Source organism: Molothrus ater, chromosome 1 (assembly GCF_012460135.2).
Source record: "Molothrus ater isolate BHLD 08-10-18 breed brown headed cowbird chromosome 1, BPBGC_Mater_1.1, whole genome shotgun sequence".
Taxonomy (NCBI): domain Eukaryota; kingdom Metazoa; phylum Chordata; class Aves; order Passeriformes; family Icteridae; genus Molothrus; species Molothrus ater.
Genome location: NC_050478.2, coordinates 37,288,358 through 37,300,471, shown reverse-complemented (window position 1 = coordinate 37,300,471; position 12,114 = coordinate 37,288,358). Strand labels below are relative to the sequence as shown.

Below are 12,114 nucleotides of genomic sequence, written 5' to 3'. Positions count from 1 at the left end.
TTTGCACTGTTTTTTCACATTACTAGGCAATCCATAGAGCATGAACATTTTCTTATGACCTTCTCTTTCAAATATTAGGTGTATCAACAATGTGACTCTCTCTGTTTACATGCTCTGTTCATATGCATTCATGATGAGACCATTTGTTGCTTAGAAATAAATTCCCAGAGATAATTTCAAACCACTCCCTTGGTCCTTTCCTGAATTTTAAACTATTATAACCTGAAACCACGCCTTCAAAATTTAAAGATACTGCTATTTCCTTTCAAATGCAGAAGTTTTCTTAGATGTGTCCCCCAGACACAGAAATTGTTGATGAAATGACCTTCTGTGCACTTGCAAAGATAGGAAATGATAATCATTATAATAATGAATAAGAAGATGAAAGAAAAAAGAAAACAAGCCTTCCATTTTAAAGCGATCTAATAAAATTTATAGCATTTAATACTTTCTTATCTTATTCCGATGAATTTCATTCAACATCTTATTTTCAGTACAATATGTATACTTGAATTACTGTGTAAGTCATGAATGATTATATTAATTTCTACAAGGTTTATGCCATAGTTTTAAATCTCTACATATTAAACATGTGAGATTCAAGGACTTCATATGGTTTAAAACAGTTTTTGAAAGATTTTGAGTCATTTACATTTGTGATAGATAGTAATGGCGACACAAGTCCCCTTAGTCTACAGTCCACGCAAATCAGAGCTTTAGCACTGTTAAACATACTGCTTTAAAAACATAAATTGCTGATAAAGCACTTTGTTAAATAAAATGTAGTGGGACAGAGAGAAATATACATACAAATAGAGGAAATCTTAGTGTAAATCAATTTTTTCTCTTGAAATTGTAAACCACAGATCAAGTCTTGAGATGCCAGTATGTGTGTGGAGAGTGGAGGAAGGGATGGGTATAGGTTTTTTTCCCCCACAGGTGGCAAAGTAATATATTGCAGGAAATCACTTAAAATAACTCTCCAGTCTGTTCATAAAAAGTATAATTTTATAGCCATAATTAGTATCCAGTCTTTGTCTCCATTACAAACTAAATGATCCACAAATAGAAAATTGAGCTCTTCTCTCTATAGTTATTCTTCTCTCTATAGTTATTCCACCTTAGATACAAAATACTCAAACCATTTTATTCTTATTCAGCAAATAATGCATTACCATTACCCAGAAAGCCTATGCATATTTTCACTGAACCATTGCACTGATCTCAACTCCTTTTGAAGGTCTCCTATTCAAATAGTCCTGTGAGTAGACAATAAAGTACTGATAATTTTTCAGATATTATTGCTTTCTTCAATCAAGATGTTCAATAAATTTAAAAACAAACAAAATGGATAAAGAAAGGCAATATCTGAAAACTGGAATGAAACTGTTGCAGAAATTAAAAACACTGCACTGGATAGTTATGGAAGAGAAACATTAAACAATTGGAAGGTTATTATTAATTAAATTGAATTAACTTGGTGAGATGTTCTCCTGCCTTTTTTTCCCCAGAAGACAGAAAACTTAAAAAATATTATTGAAAAGTAACCAAGATCCATTATGCTTCTTAGAAGTATTGATATTCAGGCTCCCAGACATACCTATCTAGAAATGAAAAACTCAGCTACTGTCTATGCAAATACAGGAGCATAAACTTTGAAGAAAATAGTGCAATAAAGCAAGAAATAGCCCTCACCAGATAAAATACTTCTTAGGCTATTTTTAATGAGATTTTAAAATACACTAAAGCTAACAAGATTTCTTTTCTGCACCTCTTTATGTTTTTTGAATACATAAGACAACATAAAAATCCTAAAACTAAACTAATTCTACTTTATCTTTGGTTAGAGGAAGCAAAAGATTTATTTACAGGAGAATGTTAGAGAAGGTTTGCACACATAACAAAGGGAAACAGATAATGGAAGTACACTCAAATACAACATCACACAAGTTATCACAGGAAACATCAAGTGAAAAATGTAGTTTCATATGAGAAGCCCTAATTATGTTCTCCCTTCATCCTCTTCCCTGACAATGTCACAAAATGGGCTGTTATTATTGTTTATCTCTGTCTTTGTTTTAGAGAACTTTAAAGGCTAAAGCAGTTACACCTCTAGTTAGATGCTTTTCTCATAAATAATTTAATTCATATCAATGCTCTTACTTGTATCACCCCAAGTCAGAAGAACACTTTCATATGTATTTTTATCATGCTTAAGCACAGGCTGACACACATCACTGAAACACAGATTAAGCTGAGTTGGAAGGACCCGCCAGGATCATCAGGTCCAGTTCCTGGCCATCCACAGAACCATCTCCGGGAGTCACACCATATGCCCAAGAATATACTCAGTCTTGGGTAACACAGCTAAAAACCAAAACCTTGTCAAGTCCAAATGAGTGCTTATGCAAACCATGCTCATAAAAGGGATATTGCTCCATCTTCTCACAAATATGAATAAAATCAAAGTAGATAGACTCTATTTCTTCAATCCATGACTATTTTGTGATACCTCAATCCATGACTACAAAGCTGTAATACAGCTGAAGATCCTATATCAGACAGATCTCCCCACTGCATTTCTGTGGCAGCAGCATCATAAGAAGAATTTCTCTCAACATTTCTCATTGACATTTCTCAGAGCACATAGATAATCCATCAAAGATGTAACAGATGCCTGGAAACTTATGCTTAAATTTAGGTATGTTGTCAATCTTACTACTTTCAATAGAGTTATACGTGTTCTGAGACACATTAATTCAACATTTTAACAGACAAGGGACCTTTGAGAGATGATCATAAATATACTATTTTCTTTAAATTCACTGCAGGGATTTAAATGCAGTATTACAATGTCCTGAAAATACTCCATAAACCTTTCCTCAGAGCTGGAGATTTAAATCAGATAATAACTCTAGAAAAAGAAAATTATTCTGGGGAAAATTGAGCTGTTATTCAAACTCTGGGGGAGGAATATCGGTATCTTACAGTACGGTGTTTCTGGTTACCAGTAACATGATTAATCAAAGTCTCTTCTAGTGCTCCATGCACATTTCTTTGAATGCATCTAGTTACAGCCATAATGTGATTTCCCGGACTACAGATACAGACCTAAAAATCTAACTAGAAAATATGAAGTAAAATTTACAGAAAATCTTCTTTGCTTTATTTTTCTTACTCAGCTATTCTATTGGTCTTTGCTTTTGACTTACTGATAGAAAGACTCCATATTTCCAGCAAAATATATAACCAGAAAAGTAACACTGAGCATTTCACCACCTTTCATGTTTTGAATGAATACTACATCAGATAAATCAGTTAGATAAAGATTATACTCTGTTGTGCTTATATTCAAATAAACACATTTATAACACAAATCAGTTATTTATACCATTATCAAAATATTATAATCCTGAGTCTACTCTTTTTATATAGTCACCCAGGTACATCAGTGGGTCTATTTGATTTAGTATTCTTAAAGTAACATTAACCTGTGACTGATTAGAGTCACAACCTCACTCTTTTTACACAAGACATCAAGGATGATCCTTGATGATCGGCATTGCAGAATGCAAGCTTCTTACTGCAGTGCTTGAGAATCTTTGAATGTGAATTGTTTGAATTAATGTGAAAGAGTCCACCAAGATCTAATAGTGAACATAAAATAGACATTTAGACCTTAAGTCTAATGACAAAACAATGACCAAAGGAGGAAACAAATATTTATTCATCATAATATCTGATTCTTCCATCAGCCATATCGCCTACCAGTCTTACTGTCTACAATAAAGCTGACAGAGAAAAGGAATAAACTTATCAAAAATTTTATAAGAAAATATCCTGAGTTGTTTTTAAGTGTTTATGGTGTTTCAATTTTCTTTAGTTCTGGAGAAGATTGTAATGTTGCTTTTAATGTTTGAGCTAAGCTGTATTTTTTCACAAAAAAATAAGGAAGATTAAAATGGAAAGAAGCTTCAAACCTGAAAATTATTTTCTTGGTTTTTTTGTTCTCTTTCTGTCTTAGGTTGTAAATGCAAGATGTGGCCAGGGGTGTGTATCCTATTGCCATCTGTCAGAACCAAGTGAGGCAGATTTTTTTTAATCTCTTCCACAACCAACCCTCCCTCCAGGCAGATGTTTTCTGTTAACGGGCCATTGAGTCTCACTGCATGACTGATGAAATTACATCATCCCATTATGAGAAGTTCCACCCAGAGGGAGGAGCCAAGCATTCCTACCTGGATATAATTTGAGATTTAGAACACCACAGTCAGCCTTTTCCACTGGATTCCCAGAGGAAGACCAGGCCCATCTACACCACCAATGGACCATCAGAGGAAAACTACAGCCTTCTACAGGATCACTGCTTCAACAAAACCATGCCTATCACTCCAGGAGGACTGAAGCCACTGTTTAAAGGGACTGCTGCCAACACCCTGACCAACAGGGCGTCAGTTCATATTCTAACTCTGTCAATGTTGTTTTGTATTACTGCATTTTAACTTTTAGTTTTATTTTTCCTTTTATTTTTCCTAATAAATAGGAAAAATAAAAGTTTTTCCTACTCTCATATCTTTACCTGAGAGCCCCTTAATTACAAAATTATAATTCGGAGGGAGGGAGTTTCCATTTCCCATTTCAATAGAGACTCCTGCCTTCATTAGCAGACACCTGTCTTTTCAAACCAAGACACTTTCTCTCTCAGAACCCATCTGAACCCTTTTCATGTTCAAGAAAGACATCCCCAACTTGGCTTATTTCTTAGAAATGATAGCTTCTCCACCTGCAAGTCGCAACAGATCTGAGCTCCGGTTTGTCCGTGTGACAACACTGAGTGATATTACAACAGTAAAATCTTGGGGAAAAATCTGTTTGACTCTATTCAGGGATTCTTTTCAATCTTCAGAAATAAATTGAAAAAATATACCACCAAAAAAACCCAAAACATTTCTTTGGTACAAAGACATTATTAAATATGACCTTGTCTCCTTTTTGATTCTTAAGAGATATAAGAATTAAATGGATCACAGAAATAAAAAGTTTAGAGAATGGATCAGATGACAGACTCAAACCTCTCAAATTCCATCCCAGTTATCATATAATATAGCAATATAGTATATATAGTAATATAGCATTTTGATATTGTACATGTGTGTTATTGCAATATGAGTTTAAATTTTACATTGATATTTAAACAAATCTATTCAGCTTGTAGTCCATGACTTTTCTAAGTGTGAAATAAAAAAATTAGCCACAGATTGAGAACAAAACTGTAGCAATTCTAGGGCACATCCCTATACTGGGAAGGTTTGAGTCATCCCCAAGATGAAACAAGGGGTTTCAATCTTCCTTGAAATCAAAAGTCCCTTTAGAGTAACAGCAGGACTACCCAAATCAATCTAAAGTTAAAAAAAAATAAAAAAGTGTGATCTAAAGTTCAGATAAAATATCAAGACATACAGCTAAAATTGATTTTCTTTAAAGTCATGAAAGGGATGATTATTTCCTTTTCTAAAATATTATTAATTCTGTGAAAATCCTAAATGTCAGAAAAGAGATCCCAAACAACAATCCCCAAACAAATCTTACCGATGATAAAGAGAATTTCCACTGCAATGTCACTGACAGTTGTGCTTCGAGTTGTAGACAGCTCATCATGGCCAATAAAGGAAACATTGTAAGGTACAGTCACAGCAACATAAAACGTTGCCAGTAAAATAAGCCAGTCCCAGCCAGCTTTAAAAGTGCTAAAATGCAGCAATATGAATTTGGATTTTTTTGCATCTGAAACTTTGTATTCTGGAAATGCTGGTTTATCTACGAAAACATTCTGAAAAAGAGAGAAAAAAGTTAAATGAGACAAAACAATTATTTGATTACACAGAAGCATTTCTTGCAATGGAGTCCTTAAGTAGTTGATGTTTTTGTAAAAAAACATAATAATAACATGTGCAGGCAAGAACAAATGTTACTTTTTTTCTAACCTAGACCTCGCATTCATTTATACAGATGTTCATGGAATAACTTTTGTGAATGTTGAGGCAGAAAGAAGACTAATAAATTACAGATTAAATGGAGTAATAGGGGACTGCATCTGGCAAACTGTTTCTTCTTCTGTTGAACTAATTCTCACTGCAGAGAATATTATTCTACAGGATAGATAGATGAGATCTTTGTATACACAAAGACATAGTACTTTAAATAGGAACATATGGAATGAAGTAACTGATATTGAAAAAAGCATCCCTTACACAGAGCTGTGAGGAGGTTCTTTCAGACTATCTCTAGCCTGGTCCTAGGAACTGAACAGCTCCAGTACTGGGAGCACCTCTCTTGGTTTAATTTCATCTGCAGAAATCCAGTTCATGTGAATGAAAGCACAATTAGTAGGAATAACTTTTTTGTTTTCTTTAAAATTGCACTCCTGATCTAAATCAAAATATTAATCTACCATAATATGGCTCCAGAACTGACTACCTTTCTTATTAGACTAACTTTGTCTTGAGTCTGTGTTTTACCGCTGTTTTATGCAATCAGTATTTCAGTGTTAAACTGTAGAAATTCTTAGTTTTCACCTTTCATAGCTTTAACAAAAAACACCTACCCTACCCAAAAAGCAGCATGTAGGACATGACCTGTCTTGCATTAATTACTGACAAAATTCTTGCTCACTGTTACTGTGCTCCTGGTTAATGCTGTTCCAGTAACAAAGAGCCTCCCAAAACAATATTGTGCATTCAGCAAGCTAAGATTACTTCTGATCTTGAAGTTATTCACTATGAAATTAAAAAGACAAAACCTGCATGACTGTAGACTTAACTACACCTGCCTTCTCCGTCACAGCCTTTCTCTTTGTGTTTCCTTTGAAATACTGATGTCATTGCCTTCTCTATTCTTGGTTCTTATTAATGAATTTAAGCAGTTGAATTCTCACTGTTCTTAGAGTCAGCCCATTTTTAATCATGGAAAAGAAAGCATTCCTCATATTATTTCCAATTCATAGCTCCAAAAATCCATGTACTAAAGCTAGTAAATTAGTCTCAGAATAAATGTTTTAACATGGTAAAATAACATCTGCACTAGTATTTTGCCAGTACAGGTAAGGCATCAAACACTATTTTAGAGTCTGTTCCTAAATAATATTATCATATTACTATACAATGAAAATATCCCTGGAAGACCTGGTCATATTTTGCAGGACTTTTATTATGCTTCTTCAATATGAAACACCTGTAACTTTTAACAAAATTTAATAATTTTTCAATATTTAATCTTTTTTCAACATTTAAGATTTAAATTCAATGGAGAAGTGGCTGTATGCCCTATGACATATATAGCAGTTGTGTATTTTTATGCCCTTAATCTATACCAAATCTTTTTTAACTTTTAATTTGTACTGCACAAAGCAGGAGAGTTATTTTTTCTCATTAATATTTCTTTAGAAGTCATTCTGCTGCTATATTTTTGGTTTTTCTGTGGCTTGATTTAGTGTTAGCAACATTCACAGCATGTTTTGAACTTATTATTTATAGTTATGGGGGGAATACAGAATTAATTTGAAGACAGAAACATTACTACTTCAGTTAGGAAATTAAAAGATAAATATCACAGCATAAAGTTGGAGAAATTCACATGAAAACTTGCCTAAATTATGTGTGACCTTTTGGAGGTTAACAGCATTAAGAGTTGCAGATAGAGGACCTTGAGTCTCTTTTTTTTTCTTTTTTTTCCTTTTTTTTTTTTGAAAATAGTAGTAATTGAGACGACAAGGTAAATTGGAACCTAAAATTCTGAGAGCCCGTGGAATCTAAATTTTCTGAGAAATTTTATAATGTGGCTTTCATGGCATTAAATGTCTATTTACAGTATGAGTAAATGCACTATCTTGCTATATGGTAGCAAACACCACAGTAGGCAGAAATATGCTTCAGTGAGAAATATTCTAATCCTTGTTGCTGTAAAATTCTGATCAGGATATATCTCAAGTACTCTTTGACCTTTTACAGCACTTTTAAATTTTTTTTTAAATCAGTGCAAAAGTTACTTCTTTTTCTTTTCTTTTCTTTTCTTTTTTTTTTTTTTTTTTTCTGGGGGGGTGTAGGGGAAGAAAAGAGTTTCACCTACATTATTAATTTTTAATTTGTTCTTCTCTCGTCTTTGTAGATGTCCAGAGATGTGATAAAGGACAGCTCTACTCCGTCTGCGTGCCGACTCAAAATGTGATCCTGCTCTTCCTCTTCCTTTCCATTTTTCTGCAGAACAGAAGTGAGAGTGCATTAAAGATCAGGAAATAACACTTTAACCTTTGGGACCTGAACTACTGACATTTCAGACATTGGTAGAAATGTAAATATTATGCACACCTTTTCTTTTGCTTAATCTTTTGCAGCAAAGAAACAAACCTCCCCTCTCCTGAAGGGCAAATAAAAACCACTGTAAAGTTTTAATTTTCAAATGCCTTCACACAACTCAGAAGCAAGTAATTGCAACATTTGATTTCACAGATAATATAAATGTACTTTCTACTGTTTCAGACCAGAGGGAAGGATGTCTAGATATAACCACAGAAAATATCCTTGAGGTGATTCTACTCTCTCTCTCACTTCACAGAAAGAAAAAAAAAAACCTTTTAATTTTAAAAAACAGAGAGTCTGACTTGTACAAGGCTTCCATTATGTCAGAATATGCTAATTTGTAAGCTTGCTCATTAGTAATAACCAATTCTTACATTCATGTGTTTAGATTCCTTTTCCCACCACATGGCCACTGGCAAAATCACATGACATATTCCTTGGTGACATGAAACCCATTAAGAGTAAAGACTGAACATTATTTTGGAAAGGTTTGTGGTTTTTACCTCCATTCAAATGTCTGTAATTGTCAATCATGGGAACAAATTTTGTTCTTGCTTATAAAGCAGTAAATTCAAAGTAATTCCAGTCACTCTGATGGAATTACAGTGAATTGATGCCAGAGTAAATGAAAGCAGACTTTTTGTGATGTGTCAGGATTAAGAAAAAAGAAATTATGGGACTAAAGGAAGAAGCCGTCTGTCAAGGAGGTTTAATTAAAGTCAATTGAATGCATACAAATTAAGGGGGAAAAAATTAACAAAACACAAAACTAATTAGCAGAGCCAGAATTTTGAAGCAAGCAAAATAGCTACATCTTGAAACCTGCCTAGAGAAGCAAGAAAGATTTGTATTATAGGAGACTGATGTATTTTTGGCTTAACAGCACAAAACCATACATAACAAAATGTGTAGGAAGGAAAATTTTCCAAACTTCTCAGTAAAAAGTTTTCATGTAATTCATGCAAAAGCACTCTCTAGTTGAGGATTTTTTTTAACTTGTCAGTAAAGAGAAGGGAGAAAAAGAAAAGTAAAAAAACAAGAAGGGAAAATCTCTGTACTGCGAAGCCGAGCCACTACTCAAAAGTTGAAGGGGGCAGATGGAGAAGCCTCAAACTTTTCCATCTCCAACACACATTGGTATCAGCTACAATGAAGAAACCTAGAACAAAAAAATCATTATTTCGGAAAAGACCCAAATAAATTAATGTTTTTTTTTTTTTTAAATAATCTCTCAATCATCAAACCACTTACACAACTAAATTTTGAGTCTTCTTAACTTCTGGGTAAGAACAAAATGCTTATCTCTTTCTCTGAGGAAAAATGAATTTAAGTCAATTGAATTGGGTCTCCACTGTAGAACTGTTCAGCTATAGCAGCCTGGTTTTGTCATATGATTTTGAAATTCTCTTTAAAATTATTTCTATGCCTCTCTTTTTTCCTTTTCTCAACCTAAACTGCCATGTTGTATGAGACCACCCAGTTCAATCTACTGCATCCAAAAGAAGTCTATAAAATAGGCTTCAGATCTGCTAGGAGGCAGGTGGTGAAAACACTTTTCTTGAGCTTCTGGTCAGCAATGTTTTTGAGATGCTTTAGCTACAGGCTTCATCCTCAAGCTGTACCCTATCTAATACCTGTCCTTGTCCTAAGCCTATAGAGCCTGAGGCAGTCCATGCTGGCAGATAAAACAGCCTTGGTGATGTGATCTTTTGTGAGACCCACACCGAGCTGTGTTCAGAAGGCAAGCCTGGTACCTTCAGGTGGAGTTTCCTTGAATTCTTTGAATATTCCCAGCAATATGAGGCCTTCCAATGTGGCAGTGGATCTCCCTACCTCTGGTCAGTCTTGGAAGTCTTCTTTTTACTTTGGCTAGATCACCCATGACATTTTTAATTATTCTTTTAACGTATCCTTTCAGTAGCTATGTGCAGAACATCATGCAGCTTTCAAGCCATGGATACACGTTTGCCTGGTACAATGGTGTAATATTGCCTTCAGATTTTTTCTCTGTAACTCCTAACCTCAGATGTGCCTTTCTGTCCTATGCTGAGCACTGATCTGAAAGCTGTCCACAATTCCATCTCTTTCCAGAATGCCATGAGGCTATGGAAACAGTCAAAGTACTCATATTCAGTTACTGTTTCCTTTTTCCCCCATATATTTACTGACAGTTCCACTCTCTATCCACTCCTTAAATGAGGACTTGGTCCTTGTAAGGTTTTAAATTTTATGTGCCAGCAGCCTGGTAATTTTTGGCTTTACAAAGATTCCATCTCTCCTACCTAGGTTCAGAATTTCAGTCCCTAAGGATATCATACTCACTAACCTGCTCAGGCTGTGGGACTTGATATGGCACTTAAAATCATATCAATTGCATATTTTCACAGCAAGTGACTTCCATCACATGCTGATTACACTATAAGCAAAGGATTAATTAACTCTTTGTTAATATTGGGGGTCACTCAACTCCTAGAGACAGAAAAGCATACATCAATAAGGAAAGCATTGCATTAATTATGGAGTAGTAATTTTCTTACTAACCAGAAGTGGCAAAAAAGGTTTTATAGTTGTTATTAGAAGTGAAAAAAAATTAATTTATTGTAAACATAAGACGTCATCAGAGCACATGTCAGCAGCTTATAAACAAGTGAATGACATTAGTGAATTCTCTTGCTTTCTGGTCTCCCAATGCCTTCAGGAAAGAAATCAATCCTGAGCCTTGGTAAACTACATTGCTCAGGTGTGTATCTACATGTGTGTGATGATTTTCTGTAACTTCTCTCTTTTCTTGTCATACTTAGTTTACAGCTCACTATTCTGGAAGAGACCGCTCATTTTTTATAAACTTCCATCTGTTTCTCTATGATTCTTTGAAAATTTAGGTTCCTGACAGACTTGATTTTTTATTTTTTTCCATGGCTGATCTCAGAAAAAAAGATCCAAGAATAAAATAAAGGATAAACAAAAAGTCACTTTAATAAAACTGGCTTATTTTTGCCCCATGCTTAAAATCAAAAGGATTTCTCATCTCCTCAAAAACAGTGAGAAATCTTGTTCTAGAAAAATCCCAGATTTTGGGATCTATTTCCTGGTGCTTCTACACACTGTGTAATGGTAACCCCCCCCCCCCCACCAAGATAGCTCTTAAAAAGGATGCTTGCAATTTAGTCTTATCTGCCCTTTATCAGAAAAGTAGTAATACATTTTTTAACTCTTACTGCTGTCCTTTTGGTTGTTCTTTCAAATGAACATAGATATAGTGCTACAACCATCAGACACGAAAATAACAAAATATTTTCTAAGAAAAGAAAATAACAGAACACCTCTTTGATAAGCTTAACATTAGCCTCCTAACAGTTTGAGACTTCTTACAATCTTGTGAGGGAAGATTGCAGCAAAAGAAAGCACATCCAGACACAAATGTCTTTGTAATTCTTGTCTTTTCTTGTATTTTTATAAGAACTTGAGGCTTCAATCATCCATTTAAGGTTAATAGAAAGAGGAGGCATAACTCTTTTCTTGTCCCTTTGGAAAAAACAAAAGATCCACTTCTTAGGTATAAATCAGAAATATGAACCCTGACAACTTTTCACAAGCTTTCATAGGTATGTGCTGCCCTAGCAGTGCAGAAGAACTGGAAAGTCAGCTTTACTGACTAAATTGACACTAAATGTATGTCTGCTCTCCTTTTAAGCAGTTCATTGAATCCTAGAATAATTTAGGTTGGAAAGATCCTTAGGATCATCAATTCGCAATCACT

The 12,114-nt window shown here is 34.4% G+C and overlaps 1 protein-coding gene across 1 annotated transcript in view; it reads right to left on the bottom strand.

Moving 5' to 3' along the window:
* KCNH8 (potassium voltage-gated channel subfamily H member 8) overlaps positions 1 to 12,114 on the bottom strand; it is a 176,956-nt gene that overhangs the window by 83,077 nt on the left and 81,765 nt on the right. The window contains exons 4-5 of the mRNA XM_036379185.2: positions 8,125 to 8,252; positions 5,590 to 5,830 (exon numbers count right to left, since the gene is read on the bottom strand). Coding sequence (XP_036235078.1) covers positions 5,590 to 5,830; positions 8,125 to 8,252 — 369 coding nt within the window. The remainder of the gene's footprint in view (positions 1 to 5,589; positions 5,831 to 8,124; positions 8,253 to 12,114) is intronic.